The 17,776-nt window shown below is 40.4% G+C and overlaps 1 protein-coding gene across 2 annotated transcripts in view; it reads left to right on the top strand.

The window, feature by feature from the left end:
• CPXM2 (carboxypeptidase X, M14 family member 2) overlaps window positions 1–17,414 on the top strand; it is a 74,348-nt gene extending 56,934 nt beyond the window's left edge. For both annotated transcript variants that reach the window (XM_017809349.1, XM_017809350.1), the window contains exons 7-13: window positions 4,011–4,134; window positions 4,987–5,183; window positions 6,015–6,194; window positions 7,388–7,685; window positions 10,677–10,816; window positions 11,328–11,427; window positions 16,778–17,414. In XM_017809349.1, the coding sequence (XP_017664838.1) occupies window positions 4,011–4,134; window positions 4,987–5,183; window positions 6,015–6,194; window positions 7,388–7,685; window positions 10,677–10,816; window positions 11,328–11,427; window positions 16,778–17,031 (1,293 nt within the window). In that variant the 3' untranslated portion in view covers window positions 17,032–17,414. The remainder of the gene's footprint in view (window positions 1–4,010; window positions 4,135–4,986; window positions 5,184–6,014; window positions 6,195–7,387; window positions 7,686–10,676; window positions 10,817–11,327; window positions 11,428–16,777) is intronic.
• The last annotated feature ends 362 nt before the right edge of the window (window positions 17,415–17,776 follow it).

Raw genomic sequence — 17,776 nt, 5'->3', positions numbered from 1 at the left:
CAGTCAATGGGAACTTTTGTGCAGAAGTCAGTCCAAAATATTTATATGAGGTATTCATGCAGCATAGGAAGCTGTTAAAATGGTTTGAGGTGGACACGTGAGTACAACCCTGTCTTTGAAACAACAAACCCACACCATATCTTTCTTGGGAAAGAGGAATGTTAATTATGAAATCCACATAACTGGATTTGACTCATCTTTGTACAAGCCAGGCTCCAAGTGCCCCAGAATCCTCAGGCTGCTCTTCATGGTCAGCTGTTTATGGGCTTGGTGTGATGATAATGGGGAATACTGAAGAGCACTGTACATCTTGCCCATTGAACAGGTTGATCTGAGGGTGAAACCACCAAATGTACAAGGTCAGAGCATGCCAGCTCAACATCCTGGGTTGCATGGAATGCCAGGATGATGGTCTGCATCTGCTGCTCTCCAAGCTCAAGGAAGAGGTAGTTTCCAGAGAGCTTGGTACTGTTAGTTTAACAGTTGGACTCCACAATCTTAAGGGTCTTTCCCAACCTCAACAACTCTGTGATCTCCGTAGAGGATAAAGAGGAGTCCTAACCTGAAAAACATTGACTGAGAGTCCTTTTGCCTCCTATAAGTGTAGATGGAACTTAGACCTACATTTAGAGCACCTTTTCTGCAAAATGGAGGAATCAGACCTTCAGAAACCAGTTTTGTGGGGCTTCTTCAAAGACTGCCTGAAGTATTTTTCAGGTAAATATAAGGTAAATAATTGGAAGTGACAAACACAAACTGTCAATAACAGCTGTTAGTGAATGTAATTGGGGAAGTGTTTTACAGTCCTGATGGTTGTTAATAAAGCCTGAACTGACTGTTATCATCAATTGTCTTTGGCAGTTTGTACAAGCACAAACACAGTGACATTTCAGGTGACCTGTTGTGCCATTCGTAGGAAATGGTTATGAGAAGATCAGATATGAAATATGTTCATTTTCAGTATTGTATTTACAGAAACAGTTAACTACATTACTAAATCCCCACTGTTACCAAAACAGTCCCAGTGAAGTCTGATACAGAGGCTCTAATTCAGGAAAAGTTCTTTGACTCAGAAAATAATCATATGCTTGCAATTAAAGAAATGATGGGGGTTTACTGAGGCCAATACAAATATTTCCACTGCATGTAATGTACTTTGAAGTTGGTTCTAGGTATTTTTGTCACTATTAATGAGCATTTACGTACTTTTAACCACTTTGCTAAATTGATGTTCTTGGTATCCTGCGAGCACTGGAGTGCCAGGCACGTTAGCAAAGCTTCTTCTCTGTGGAAGTTTCAGAGGCAGAAGTTTCCCTGCTTGGGTTCAGAGACAGCTCTGAGAGGACAGGCTTACCTTTCCTCTTTCACAGCTTTGGAGCTGCATGGATGCAGTGATGCATCAGCCAGGACAGAGTTTCCAATTGGAAGAAGGTGTGAGGAGAGAAATTAGTTAACACAAGTCTGAGACAGTGACAGTATTTACACAGTAAAGTTTTAGCCTTTACCTAAAATAGAACTCCTTTTAATGTAATATCTCTACTCACTGGCAGAGTGAAAAACTAATACTTCTACTGGAGAGAAACATGGAATCTGATCCTGTCACAGTCCACCTCATTCTCTTGTCAGTGGGACATAAGCAATCCCCACACAGAAGACCTCAATAAGTTTTGGTCTGTGAGGCTCTAACAAGAGCCTCATATCTCTGTGTTCTCCCCCTGTGCTGGGCACTGGTGAGGCCACACCTCGAGTCCTGGGCTCAGTTTTGGGCCCCTTGTGAAAAGGAAGACATTGAGGGTCTGGAGCATGTCCAGGGAAGGGAACAGAGCTGGGGAAGGGTCTGGAGCACCAGGAGTGGCTGAGGGAGCTGGGGAGGCTCAGCCTGGAGAAAAGGAGGCTCAGAGGGAACTTATCTTTCCCTACAACTCCATGAAAGGAGTTTGGAACCAGATGGGGGTTGGTCTCTTCTCCCACCTAACAAGGGAGAGGACAAGAGGAAGCAGCTTTAGGTTGTGCCAGAGGAGATTTAGATTGGATATCAGGGAAAATTTCTTCCCAGAAAGGGTGGTCAAGCCCTGGCACAGCTGCCCAGGGCAGTGGAGGAGTCACTATCCCTGGAGAGATGTAAAAGCTGTGTAGATGTGGCACTTGGGGACATGGGTCAGTGGTGGCCTTGGCAGTGCTGATGGAATGGTTGGACTTGATGATGTCAGAGGTCTTTTTTAAGCTAAATGATTCTATGATTCTATATCCGTTGATAACATTTTTGGTTCATTATGAGTAGGTTAACCAGGAAGATTTAAGGCAGTAGGTCTCAAAGAGTTAGGAATTGACTCATTTAAATAAAATGCTACCAAATGTAAACCAGTGTTCTCTGGCTTCACCTGTGTGTTTGAGCTGGAACAATAAACTACACACACTTACCTATGCCCAGAAAACTAAAAAGAGTTCTGTGGGAATATCTGAGTAGCCATAATACCAGCACGCTGATGATAATGACAGTGGTGAAAATAAGTAGATATGAAACAAGAAATACACTGAAAGAGCACAACTGACTGTATTTTTCAGACAAGTGATGAGTTTAGACTTGCCACAAGAATTGTTTCTCCTATGTATAAAACCAATCTGTGAGATGAACAAATGTACAGAAATAGCATCTTTTCAGTCTCTTTGCAAAATGTTTATAAATAGAAGTGAAGATTTATATGAGAGGAATTTTAATGATGTTCTTCCCAATGTGAGTTGTGTTAGCACTTAGATTTGCTAAATGGTGGCATGGGAATTGGACATATCTAATTATTACATTTTTTAAATCATCAGCCTTATGATCATCCAATATTGTTTCTAAATTAACAATGTGTGAGCAGGCAGATTTGTTATGCAACAATATTGCCTCAGTAATATATGCATGCTTGTTTATGAAATGATTGTCTAATTAACAGTCCCCAGGGTTCCAATTTACAGTAAAGTACTGTTTTCTTTCTTTAATTCCTCCCAAAGAAAAAAAGATCAAGGCAGATATATTCTTGTTGTTTAAAGCTATTTGCAATAACTTAATATTAGTAAAGAAATTTTCAGTCTTGTTTGTACACTTTAACATTCACCTGAAATACCACAATAAAGTGTTTGTGGGACAATTTAGGTTCAAGATATGCTGATCTGGATGACATCTGTGGAACTCCATTGGTTTAAACAGAAATATATGCTCAACTCTAAGCATTTTATTATTATATTATTATAATTATTAGATTATATTTTGACTATGTCATGCAATATCTGCAGAAAGAGTGAATTGAATAGATTTTGATGGGCAGAATGTCTTCACTGACAACATTTCTGCTATTATTTCTTTTTTTTTTTCCTATTTTTTGCTGAAATGTGATAAGCAAATTCTGAGGAATCTTTTATTTACTGAAGGAGTACATCTTCTGTTTGGGGACTCATCCATATTATATCTATTTTGTAATTTTGGCCATGTCATCACTACTTTAATTAACAATTTTTCCATATGAGATTTCACATTGTAATGCAAGAAGGGTGGGTTTGGTTTTTCCCTCAGCAGAGACAGATATAATCAGAACTCACTGGGAAAATCCTGTTTAAATGGATTATATCCTTCTCTCTTCACTTGTTTCTGATTAAATTGCTGCTGCACGGGGTAAAGGAATTGGAAATCTTCCTTATGGATAAAGTGTGTCTGTGGTGACCTGTAAGGTGCTGTCACCAACACCCTGGGTCATCTCAAGTCCCTTACCTGTAGTACATCGTAATGTAATTATTTTAATTGTTCTCCATTATTTTAATTCCTCTCCACTGCATAATGTTTTAAAAATGTGATAGCAGAGCTATAAATTCATGAACTAAACATAAAGCTTTTACAACTAAGAAATAATCAGAGAAGAAAATGAAGAGTTTTGTCACATCCGATTTGGAAAGAAGTAATTCATAGTGGGTCTATTTTGATGCTGCATTGTCTAACTACATGTCTTTTTGTTTTGTTTTTTTTTTGGCAGTTGATGAAAACTGTGAATAAAATGTGTCCAAATATCACAAGAATTTACAATATTGGAAAAAGCAACCAAGGACTGAAGCTTTATGCTGTCGAGATTTCTGACAACCCAGGAGAGCACGAAGTTGGTTAGGATTTAATCTAAATCTGTTGAAGGGTGCTGGGATTGGTTTTTTTTTTTTCCCCTCCTCTTTTCCTGTATCTGCTGTAATTATCACTGATGGAATTATATTCATGGCAGCAAAGATTTCAAATGTATGTGGGAGGAACTTCAGCACTGTATTTCTAAATTGGGAAGGGGACGGTGAGCACAAATAGAAGACATTTTGAACATGGGATCAAATTCCTTAATGATAATTCTTTACAGTAATAAAATAGAAGTGAATTTTAGTACTGGGGAATGGATTTTAGTTGTGGGGATTTATGGAGCTATGGAAGAAATTTACCTTTTTTACATGGGGTGAATGCACATTATTCCTAATCATCCCTGAAGTAATTTGTTGTCGAGTACAAGGATTGTTGCACTCATTATAACCTTGAAATACATATGTGAACCTGTTTCAGAGAAGGAAAAGAGTCTGTGAAGTCAGAAATCAATTATGTACAGTTACTGACTTATCTTTTAAGAGCCTTAACATCTGTCTGAGAGAACTACTAGCAATGTATTTTTCAGGTTATTTTTAGACTATCAGAACTGTTAAAATCTACCTCTAACATGCCAAAATTGTGAGTGTAATTAGAAATATGTTTAACCAAGAATGGATTTTGGAAGTTTTACACAGTGGCTTTAGATGTCACTGGCACATAAACCTGTTCTTCTGAAATAGCAACAGAAAGTAATTTGTTTCTGTAAAGTTTGTGCATCATTTGTGCAGTTAAGGCGTTTCTCCAGCTTTCCTTGGCTGATTGACATCAATGACATCTAATAGATATTTGATTTGCTGCTCTGACCACAGTTCTGCTCCATGTGTTTTCAACAGGGGAACCAGAGTTTCACTACATTGCAGGAGCTCATGGGAATGAAGTGCTTGGACGTGAGCTAATCCTCTTGCTAATGCAGTTTATGTGCCAGGAATACCTGGCTGGGAACCCACGGATTGTTCATCTCATTGAGGACACAAGGATCCACCTCCTGCCCTCAGTCAACCCAGATGGATATGACAAGGCATATAAAGCGGTAATGTGATTATCAGCACTTCAGGGAATTCTTTTATTTGTAGTAGATGAATAAAACATGCCCCTCTTGTCACTATTTTTTTCTAAGTTCACGTTTTACAATTTAAAAATTAAACAGTAAACACGTCAAGATAAAATAAACCACTGGAACATCTTACTGAGGAAAAAAAATGAAAGACACAGTATTTTTTATGACATTGGCTAACAGGAAAATATATATGGAAAGAAGGGTTACAAACACTGCCAGAACAAACCATACTGAGGTGTATATATCAATGGGAACACCATTATGGAAAGTGGAAAATCCAGGCAGTCTGTTTCTTGTGAGAAACCAAAGTAAGCATGTGAATATTTGCATTCTTCCACAGCTGAAATTTAATAGTGCACCTTTAAGGGGAGCACGTTGTGTAGGGCATCATAATAATTCTGTCTGGAAGAAGACAGACACCAGGAGGAAAAATTGTCAGGGTTGGTCAAATGCATTGGAAAATCTTCCAGGGAAGTCAGCAGAAGACTGGAACAGAAAAGTCACAGTCATAGTCATGGAAGGGAAAGTGTGTTATCTCCTATGCGGGATATATTTTGGCTAACCTTGAGGAATTTTTCATGGGTTTTGCTTCACCTCATTCAAGGTTTCGTACGAAATTAAAAAAAGAAAAAAGCCAATCATTTATTTCAGTTAATTAAATGGTTAGTCCTTCATTTCTCTTTACAGAATTACCTCTGGCACATTCCCAAACACTTTGCTGAGGGTTCACAGGTTGTTGTATTCTGAATGAATATTTATATTTTTTTTCTTCCCTTTTTTTTTTCTTTTATTTTTCAATCTAAGGGTTCTGAATTAGGGGGCTGGTCTTTAGGACGATGGACTCAGGACGGCATTGACATCAACAATAATTTCCCTGACTTAAACTCTTTGCTCTGGGAGTCAGAAGATCAGAAGAAGAGTAAAAGAAAAGTTCCAAACCATCACATCCCCATCCCTGACTGGTACCTGTCTGAAAATGCCACTGTGAGTAAGGCCAGAGAGAGGGGAACACCAAGGCTGGGATGTGCTGAGAGGGAGAGATTTGCATTTCTCAAGGAATGAGTAATTTGAGGCTGAAGTTCCCCAGCTGATCTAATCTTCCTGTCTAGATTTCCCTGTTAGTCAGTGGAAATAAAAATGCACCACAAAAGGACCATTCACCCCCAGGTTTTAGAGGCAGGTCTTGAGGAAGGATCTGCTTCCTGGAGGATTTCCTTTTCCCTTGGCTGTTGAGAGAGCCTGGAGGACTCAATACCCAATTTTCAGGCAGCAACAGGTAAACAGGGAAAAGCCCACCATGGAGCTCAGCCATGTGAATCAGGCTTCTCCTTAGTGATGTGGTGTAGATGAGGTCTTTGCAAACTCAGTGTCCTTACAGGTTTCTCCTGGGGTTTTCTTATTTGTTTTTATTTGAAACATATTCTTACCTTAAATAACACAGCAACAGCTCAGGCATATGCAAAACCAATGCAGTGGCTTATGCTAAAGTCCTTTATTGGATTCTAGTGCCAAAAATTTAACTTATTTTTGCCTGACCTTTTAAATATAATGACAACCATTAATAGTGGATGAGGGGAAGGCAATTAATTGTGGCAGCTCTTTAGTGCTTCAGAATCACAGAATAATAAGGGTTGGAAAGGACCTCTGGGTTGGAAAGGACCCTGCCAAGGCAGGGTCACCCAGAGCAGGTGACACAGGAACATATCCAGGTGGGTTTGGAATGTTTACAGAGAGGGAGACTCCACATCCTCTCTGGGCAGGCTATTCCAGTGCTCTGCCAACCCCCATCAAAAGAAGTTCTTCCTCATGTCAAGGTGGAACTTTTTGTGTTTTAGTTTATTGACATAATATTTAAAATCCCTGGGTTTGGAAACTCATTTCAGCCAATGGCAGGGGGAGCAGTGTCACCATGTGACATCTCTATCACTTCCTGCTCTTGTTCTCACTGCCCATAGATGTTCCTCAGAAATTAATAGCATGAAGGTTCTATTAGTTTTTCTGGGTTGTCTGTGACCTCCCAAGCATGGCTGACAATTTAAAGAAGCCCTTCTCCTTGGCCACGTCTCTCCTCGCTGGCTACTCAAGCTCAGGAACTCACAGCAGGGCTCCTGCACCTTGAAACCAGACTCTCAGATTCCCACGGGCTGAACCAAAGCTGCTCTTCCTTTTCCTCCCAGGTGGCGGTGGAGACACGGGCAATAATAGCGTGGATGGAAAAAATCCCTTTCGTGCTGGGTGGCAATTTGCAGGGAGGGGAGCTGGTGGTGGCGTATCCCTACGACATGGTGAGGTCCATGTGGAAAACCCAGGATTACACCCCCACCCCAGACGACCACGTGTTCCGCTGGCTGGCGTATTCCTACGCCTCCACCCACCGCCTGATGACGGACGCGAGAAGGAGAGCGTGTCACACGGAGGATTTCCAGAAGGAGGATGGCACTGTTAATGGAGCCTCCTGGCACACCGTGGCTGGAAGTAAGTGTTGGTAGAAGCTCCCGCTTGGATATGATAATGCCACCACTGCCTGGTGTACATTGCAGAGGCAGTGGTGGTTAAATACGTGTTCTAAGAGGAATAAATCCCCATCTGACGGTCTGCTCACCGCATTTCATCACTTAGCAGAGCATTGAAGGAGGCGCTGTCAGTAACACCTGGTGACTATTTAATTTACAACTGAGTTTTCCCAAAGTGCACATCCAGTACATTAGTTTTAAGAATTCTGTGCATTCAAGATGCTTTGTCAGGAGGAAACCAACCCAGGCCAAACCCACTGGCAGGGGGGACCCTGTTAGCCTTTGCCATCTCACAAGGTGACAACAGAAAACTGCTACTGAACATTAGAACAAGTGTCAGAGCTGAAGCAGTAACTCCAGGGAGAGATTCCAGTGGCCTGCAGATAAGGCAATCCTGATTTCAGCCTCCTGCTCACTGAACTCGGTCACAGATCAGCCCCCCATCACATTCACTTTGAGTTGTAATAATATGCCAAAAAAAGCTGCTGTTTGCTTGCTACCATCCTATTTTTAAAAGACCTGGAAATCTTTGCACTTAAACTTTGCATGGGCTCCATAGACATTTCTGCTGCCAGGATAAAATCCAGGCTGCATCAATCACCACACACCCAAGCCTGTCACCCTGTTAAGGAGCACAAGAGGGAAGCTGCATCCCGTGGTGCTGCCAAAACATGGATTTCCAGGAAAGCCCAATTAGAAGCACATTTTTAACAGCACTAGGCACGGTTATCTCTATGGGTGTACATTTGGAGCAGACTCAGAATCAGCCACTCTGCTGATTCACCACAGTCCTGCTCAAAACCTTGGTGTTTTTATAAGTAAATCAGTCAAACAACATATTCTCTGAAATTAAGAAATGAGCCTGGCTTCTGCCATCACTTGATGACAACAGGAGCAACGGCAGCAGTGATGGCAAACAGATGCAGGAAAGTGTCTGTGCAGCCCACGTTTTACTGGAACTGGCTCGTGTTTGGAACTTGCAGGTACTTCCACTGCATAAACATTTCTACATTTTGGACACAGCTTCTGTGGCTTTTACATTGGCCCATGTGAGGTTAGTCCTGGCCAGCCTTTAAAGGCTACAGTCAAGAATTAACTTCTCAAATATTTTTTCAGGAAGTTAAAAAGCATTGGGTGAAATCGGGGGGGGATTGTTGAATTTTTAGATCACGAGGCCAATGCTTGACAATACATTGCTGTGCATTTCTGCAAATTCTAAAGCATACTCTGAAAACTCACTTAAACACTTAATTATCTAATTTATGAGCCTAATTTTCCTAAGTGCTATAAGAAACATCATTATGAATTGATCCAGAAAGATGACATTGGCCATGTCACTAACAGCTGTCATACTAAGCTACATTAAGTAATGATGGACAATATAGATGCTGAATATTATCCTGATTTCTTAGGACCAATTACATATTGGATTTGCTTCATCTGATTTATTTCTTGATAATGTTTTCATTATAATTTATACCCTGCTCTGTCCCATCATAGTAAGACTTCCAGGATACTCTTTGAGACAAACTCTAGAATATTGTTTTCACTTGCAGTTTTTACATTGGATTCCACAGTAAACCTCAAAAGATGTGGTTCCCATTTGAGCTCGATCTTCAACCTACAGAGTAGTTTTAGACTTCTTGTGTCTACTTAGACAAGTGCAAGGAAGTGATTTGTAGTGCAGATATATATGTGCAGATATATATATGCATATATAGATATGTATTTTGCAGCTGTCAGTTAACCAACCACCTTGCATTGCAAAGGGTTGTCCAAATATGATTCCAGATTTCTCCTGTATTTTTTCACTCTGTAATTCCGTGACTATGTAGATATAGCTGTATAGCTCACTCCACTTTTCTTTTTATTTCTTTACCTTTTAAATCAACACTAACACTTTCTTGTCCTAACTCCTGCTTGTTTCATACCTGCCCTGAAGGTGACACTCCAATAAATTGCTTGCAGAACCTCTCCCACTTGCCCTTCGGTGTGGGTGGCATCTTGTTGTACCACACCTTGAAGCTATCCATTCCTTTTCTCCTCATCCATCTTCTTCCTGGCCTTGCAGTGACCATGCACAGAAACTTTTCACTGCTCATCCCATGGGAGAATTTACAAGGAATTTTTCTAATTTCTTTCCAGTACCAGAGAATCCCTAGAGAAGTATGTGCAGCACAGATATCCAACACCTTTAAAACCCAGCCATGTTATTTCCTGCACATTTTTTGGACTGCAGTGAATGCAGGTTCTTCAGCAATTTTACATATAAAGTTTCTTCACTGGCTGAACTGCACGAGGACAAAGAATAGATTGATTTAGTTTTAATTCCAGTGTTTTCAAGGCTGGATTTGCATGTTCAGACACTATGAAAGAGTTACTCTTGGCAAAGTTAAGCCATTTTCTTAAATACAAGTATTAAAACTGAGCAATTACCGTGTATTGCTAAACATTTCACAGCAGATTAGTCAGGATGGGATACAGTATGTGAGGGGAAAATAATTGTGGCTGTTTCTCAAACAGAGAGGAAGCACATTTATGTAGAGTAGCATATGCCACTGGCTGATATTTAGGTTTTCCCCATCAACAGAAGTGAAAAGCTGAACATCTGTATTATATAATCCTCCTGCTCTGCTTCCAGAAGGCACAGAGGGCTCATTAAATACTTGACTACTGCTCTATGGTAATTGGACAGGAGCAGGAGTTTTGTTTTAACTCTTTTCATTCAAAAGCACCTTTGGTGACTGCAACTCCAGCCAATCTATTTTGCTGGTTTGGCCACGCTGTGGCATTTCTAAAAACCTTTTGCCCTGCCAGGCCTGCACACTGAGCCAGCCAGATAAATACCCAGTTTGTGTTGGAAGTTACATGGACAAGTTGCATAAAAAGATCAGATCTGATTAACAGATTTAAAAGGATATGAAATTGTTTCCTTTTTGCCCCCTGTTGACAGGCATAAATGACTTCAGTTACCTGCACACAAACTGCTTTGAGCTCTCCATCTACGTTGGCTGTGACAAATATCCCCACGAGAGTGAGTTGCCTGAAGAATGGGAAAACAACCGCGAGTCCCTGATTGTTTTCATGGAACAGGTATTCCACAGAAGTGCAAATCCTAAATAACTCGGTGACTCCTTTCAGTTTGAGAGTTTAAGGTTTCTGATCTTTTTTTCTTGCATGACTTATTACATGGTTATTGGTATATATGGTAGAAATCTTCCCTACAAATAATACTGACATATCGCTTCAGCCAGGCTGGTTTGACTTAGGAGAATTAAGTAATGAAGCTTCTCAAAATTTGATTCTAACTTGCTAGAAAGGGCTGCTAAAAAAACCCTTGAATCTGTTGCTTTGTCTGTTCTTTTTATCTATATCTTAAATTTGATGCCTCAGGAATCCTAACAGAATTCATAATCTGATTCACAAGTTAATGCCTGGAGGGCTGATATGGATTTAATAGTGATATTTCACAATTTTGTGAGCCATAAAATAGGAACATAATGCACATAATTCACACATGGAATTAATAATTCGTTGTAACTTCTTAGTAATACAACTGTTCAGTGCTGTGCAATATTTACTTGCTTTTTTATTCTCTCCATAGGTCCATCGTGGCATCAAAGGCATAGTGAAAGATGTGCATGGAAAGGGAATCCCAAATGCTGTTATCTCAGTAGAGGGTGTCAACCATGACATTCGCACAGGTAAAAGGAAAAAGCAAAACCATGAGTGCAAAAGGGCAGATTTGTGGTTTAAAAGGAAAATACAGAATTTTATGGAAGGTTAGAACTCTTTTAGGAGAAAGGCCAGCAGGTAGGATATAGTCCAAGGAGAGTGGTGCAGAAGGATTGGCACATGAGGAGGGAGTCATTTCTTTCTATGTTGCAGCTGTGTAGACAAGAACAGAACTATGGTTTTCCTCTCCACTCCCCTTTTTCTTTCCACCTCCAACAAAGTATTGAGCAAATAGGCTTTTATGTGCCCCAAATCAACAGCCTGATTAAGACTGTGTCTAAAGAACTCTTACTGTCACTTTTCTCATGTAAATGAAGTGCAGATCTAACCCAGAATAAATGTAGCACTGAAAAACAAGGGTGCAGGTAATGCCATGTTGGGTAAAGGATGCTCCTCTGGCTGTTAACAGTTATAGGACTGTGAATCAGAGAAACACAGAATCATTTAGGTTGGAAAAGACCTCTAAGGTCATTGGGTCCAACCATTAACCCAGCACTGCCATGTTACCACTAAACCATGTGCCTAATACCACATCCACATATTTTTTTGAACACTAACTTTATGTGGTTTTATGTCTTTGCTGGTGTTCTGGGTCCTTTATTTGATGCCACTGTCATGAGCTTTGCCACTGAGGCACAGTATGGCACACGGACACACAAACTGATTTCAGGCTATGGAATATCACGGAGCTTTTGACTTCCAAATCCTTAATGTTTGCTACAGTAGATGATCTGAGCCAATAATGAATCTTGGAATAGCTAACTTAGTTTATGATTAATTTCAGTGGTACTATGTCTCCATTGTAAGAGAAAACCTTGAATGACAGATATTTAATTAGACAATAATGATTCCGCCTTAAACATTTCAAAACGGGACCACTGGGAAATGATAGTGGGAATTAAAGTAATCAGCTGTTTTTTCTTGTCTCGGAAGCCTTGGCAGTCTTGAAAGTCTGCCATGAAGTGTGGGTTGTACTACTCTGTTAACAGAATTGATGTATTGCTCTGGTTGAGGCTGAGTTAGTGCAGTGTGTGATTAACCTCCAGCCCTCTGTACGCTGGATTGCCATGTGAAACAGAAGTCAACAGATTAAAGACAGTAAAAGTGCTACAGGAAGGAGACTCATTGACAAATCCAATAAATGGGCAAGATCCCAAAATGCACCTTGTAACACTCAGGGAATGATGCAGCTATTTGTGTCTCATCTTATTGCTGAGCTTCTATGGCTCAAGGCCATTTGAACTTGTTGTTTAAAATAAAAGTGTTTATTTATTTCTTTCTAATTTTTCTTTTTAATGAGACATTTAAGCTCACACTCTGTTTGGGAACCACTTTTTAAATGGAAACATAAAAGTTGTCTCCTGTTTTATATTATACAGATAACAATACACGTCTCATTAGTCTCTGAAATCAGAGGATTTATGTTAGAGCCAGAAAGCTAAAATGACACGTATAACTCCAGATAAAGAAGGCAAGTTGTCAGCAGTCTTCTTTCATTTATACCTTTTAAAATGAAAAATGTTTCTATTTAAACCTCTGAGTTGCCTTGATATAAAAATAGGCCAAGCAGGAGAAGAATTATGGCCACTATCTCTATTCTGAAAAGTTTTGTTTCAAGTGAGCTCAGCTCTCAGGTGTCTACTGTTTCATGGATGCATTAATGTGATTAACTACTCTGTAGAGCCAGACACAATTTATCTGTAAAAGCCCTCTAATAACATTTACATGTTCGAGAAAATTTCTTTGCTTCTTCCTGTGGACAAAGAAAAAAAAAAAGTGCATGAAAAGCACATTGTTTTTAATTTCTCTTTGACATACAATTTATCTTATGGAAAGAGAGGGATGCTGACATTCAGCTAACACTATTAATAGGCTAATTGAAGACATTGATCCCAAGACTAAGAGCTTTGTGGGAAATTATTCCATTTTCTCCTGATGCAGATGTAACTATCGATTAAATCTGAGTGATTACATGTTGTCACAGTTAGATATGGACTATGGTCTATAAGATAACCTTTGGAAAGAGTTCATCAACTGGATGAGCAAATGCACCTGTTTTCCCCATGGTGCAAAGGCGCTTTTGGGTTTGCTTCCTGTAATTGCACATTTTGGGAAAGTCAAAGTCTATATTGATGAAGAAACATTCAGTTTGTTCCTGGTGAAACATTTCTGAATCACAGCCGGAGTTCAAAGACCAATACATTTCTGTGTGATTTGTGCCAAAGCATAACTAATTTCATTTCACACAACATTTAGAGAAATTTTTAATCAATATTTTGATAAGATTCCTATGATTTCAGCACATATTATGTAACAAAACCCAAGGGTTTTGAAGTAGCATTTAGTAATATTTAATAAAATTAGTCCAAGCTAAGCATAATTCTGATATTATAACTATCCAGTCTCATTCCTGGCTGCCTGGGCACTAGAGAAAATTTGAGTTTTAGTTGTTACATGCATTTGGTGTGCAGCAGTATGGCCAGCTTTCCTGGACAGTCTTCCATAGATAAGAGAGTATTAGATTTTTATAGTGTATTTGAAAAGGATGAAATTTTAGTGTAAAAATCACTTTTGCACTTTTACAATTACGTAATTGTAAGTAAGGTCTGTCCTATAAGGCTCCAAGTATTTCTCTTAATTGAAATATTTATGGAGTAATCTGACACATTTAACTTGTAGTAGTACTATGTTTGCCTTAATGCATTATTATTATTTTATCTAAGCAGACATGGCAATCCTTTTCCACATCCAGGAGGTGAAAATGGATGTAGTCTGCCTCCAGCCTGCTCCCTTTGGAACCTATTATTTCAGCAAACCTACTATTTACTAAATTTATCTGGATTTTTAATTGTGTTTCTTTTGCCATCTGTTCTGAAATTTTTTTACCTACTGGATTTAATGTGATTTTCAGAAAACCCCCAACCTTTTAGCCTGGTATTAAATTCTGGGCACTGACAGCTGACAGAAATACTTGTGTCTGCTGGCTTGTAAATGGAAAGGAGGCAAAGTGCATCCTGCTAATGGCTTAATATCCAGCTTTGTAATAAATTCCCGGTGATGTGTGTGTGTGTAGCTTTATTTCTGGCCTCGTGTGGGGTTGTGATGAACTGACTGTTAAAATGTGTCAGAGGAATGTGGGTCAGTTTTGCACTCCCGGGGCTAAAGCAGGGCTTTGAGCAGGGATGTGTTCACAGCCACTCACAGGGTGATCCGTAGCCTTTTCCCTGCCCTGTAGGAATGCCAGAGCATTTGCAGCTAAAAACGAGCCCTTGGGGATAAATACAAGGAACTTGGGCAGATTTATGTTTTGTCCTTTTGTTAAGTCTCCAATGGACCCAACGGTAAGAGAGAACTGAATAAAGAGCTTCTCTTAGAGCCCTTCCTAAAAATATTTGAATCCTGAGAAATAGAAAATTTGATCATCACCCCAAACGTGGTCAAACTGGATAAAAGAAAAATCTAAGCAAGTTGGGATGTAAGAATTAACCTGAATGGGGATGGGCGCAATTCTGACACACTCAGAGACTGCAGTTTCAGGGTATAGTCAATGTTGATGTTTTGTTAACACTTGCTGTTTGCAAACGTGTTTTTTTTTATTTTACCAAACCCTAAATTAAAATCCTATTTCTTTAAAAAGAGGCTGGTTAGTCTGATTTTTCCCTAAATATAATATTTTTATGCAAATCATCTTTACTTTCTGCTACACCCTGCATTGCCATCAACCCAAGGCCAGCGCTAGTAAGGCTGTCAGTTCTCATCAGTGTTAAAAAACTCCAACCCCTCCTAGTGCAAGAGATGTTCCATTTCTATTTATATACAGAATTACATGTTTGAATATGTACTTTCATTCACAGTGGGTTTTCCCGGAATAGAGTGCAAAACTGATTTTTGATATTAGTTTTTGACCTATTTCAGTTCACAACTAAGAATACCTGCTAGTTAAAATCATATTTAAAAGAAGCCTAAAGTCATCTTTATGTACAGATGGGTACATAAAATGAGTACATCTGAGATCATTTGTGAGGGAAAAAGAAGAAACCAATAAGTCCCGATTCAATGAGGTGTTAAAATATATCTTTGTGCATGAGTAGTTTAGTTGATTACAGGAGTTCTGTTTGTGCATTTACAGGTAAGAAAGTGGTTAAGTACCCTGATGAATTATACTTTGTAGGAAAATCAGTGTAATAAAACTCAGTGTAAGGTTTTATAGACGGAGATATTTACTTACATCTCCAAGTGAGCTGATATTATGTATTCACATGCTTTGCATACAAAATAGCACCAAAACCTGTGTCCAGGCAGCCTGGTCAGGGTCATGGGTGCAGTGTGGTTACTCCACTGGGGCTCCTCTGGATCCATCAGTTACAATTAATTTTGGGGAAGGTTTTTTGTACCCCTTGCCTCAGGACCTTCCACCTGTCAAAAATTTTAAGCCAGATTGAAGCCCACTGTCCTTTTTTCATCACTTGGAAAATGTGACTGAGGTGTGTTTTCCTCTAGGGTTGGCAGGACAAGGAGGGGGTGTGTGTGATGGGGAGCAGCCTCTTTGACACCCTCCTGGTGTGAGGATGGGGGGTTCCTGGTTGTGGTGTCATCTTACCCCTGTGCGTGGACTTTTGTATCCTCATTCAATGGCCTTAGGTTGCTCCAGGGGCAGTTTAGGTTAGATATTAGGAAAGATTTCTTCATGGAAAGGGTTTTCAAGCACTAGAAGAGGCTGCCCAAGAAAGTGGTGGAATCATCATCCCTGGAAGTGTTCAAAAGACATGGGATTGTGGCACTCGAGGACATGATTTAGTGTTGAACATGGTGGTGGTGCTGGTTTGATGGTTGAAGGTGATGATCTCAGAGGTCTTTTCCAACTGAGAGAATGGCCTGAAATTGTGTCAGGGCAGGTTTAGCTTGGATATTAGGGAAAGTTTCTTCCCCCAGAGGGTGGTTGAGTTCTGAACAGGCTCCCCAGGGCAGTGGGCACAGCACCAAGGCTGACAGAGCTCAAGGAGTGTTGTGACAATACTCACAGGCACATGGTATGACTTTTGGGGATGGGCCTGTGCAGGGCCAGGAGTTGGACTCAATGATCCCTGTGGCTCCCTTCCAACCCAGGAGATTCCGTGATTCTGTGAAAAAACACGTGGATGTGGCGCTTGAGGATGTGGTTCAGTGGTGAACACATCAGTGTTCACCCCACAGTGCTGGGTTGATGGTAGGGCTTGATGACCTCAGAGGTTTTTTCCAACCTTAATGAGTCTATAAACACCACCTTCCTCAAGGAGGAAAGACCAGTGTCCTAAAAAAACCATCTTCTTCCCCTCCCAGGAGCCGACGGCGATTACTGGCGCCTGCTCAACCCGGGCGAGTACGTGGTGGGCGTGAGGGCCGAGGGCTACACCGCCGCCACCAAGACCTGCGAGGTGGGCTACGACATGGGGGCCACCCAGTGCGACTTCACCATCTCCAAAACCAACCTGGCGAGGATCAAGGAGATCATGAGGAAGTTTGGGAAGCAGCCCATCAGCCTGTCCATGCGCCGGCACCGGCAGCGGGTGCGGCAGTGGCAGCAGCACCGATAGGCGCCGGCCCGGCATTTCTCGGTGCCCACGAGCTCTGCTTCTGCCAGCCTGGCTGTAGTCGTAGTGAGAGTTTCATAGCCCATCTCTTCGTGCATATTTCTCTGCAAGAGGCCTTTCTGTTAGTGGAGCGGGATGGACGGTGGGGGTTCTCGTTTTTGGCGGAAAAATCGGAAGCAAAATTTCAAGCTCAACCAAAAACGGCCCCCGGGTTGAAGGGAGAGGCAGGAAGAACGTAGGAAGGTGTTTTGAGTTAACCTGGAGTGAAATGTTTGGCTTGTTGGGTTGTTTGATCCTTTGTAAATCTGTTTTCTTTAAAAAGAGGAGAAAGAAGGATTAAAAAAAAAAAAAAAAGATACTTGTAAAGGAGAAGTGTTGTTCTGAATGCAAAATTGAAAAATGTTGTATCTAAAGTATAAAATTGGTGTATTTTTGGAATTCTAAAGAAGTTTGACATTCCTTATGTTTTATTCTCATATGGAAGGAAAGCTGAGAGGGGACAACTTACATTTAATGTGGTTAAAACATGTCATAATTTCATCCCCTTTTCCCTGAAAGTCTCTCTTCTGACAAACACCAAAACATTCAGAAAAAAAACCTGCAGTGAATGACCCACCTTTGCTTTCCTGCTTGGGTTGTTTATATTTAAGGATGTAATGTGATTCCAGAGTTTAATGCCAGGAATGTTTTCTTCTCTGGCTTTTTAAGACTGCACTTTTACTCTGTGAACTAAACCTAATAAAAAGAT

The sequence above is a fragment of the Lepidothrix coronata genome, unplaced genomic scaffold (assembly GCF_001604755.1).
Source record: "Lepidothrix coronata isolate B3197 unplaced genomic scaffold, Lepidothrix_coronata-1.0 Scaffold25, whole genome shotgun sequence".
Lineage (NCBI taxonomy): Eukaryota > Metazoa > Chordata > Aves > Passeriformes > Pipridae > Lepidothrix > Lepidothrix coronata.
The sequence above is the reverse complement of the archived record's forward strand: the minus strand, read 5'-3'. Positions and strand labels throughout refer to the sequence as shown.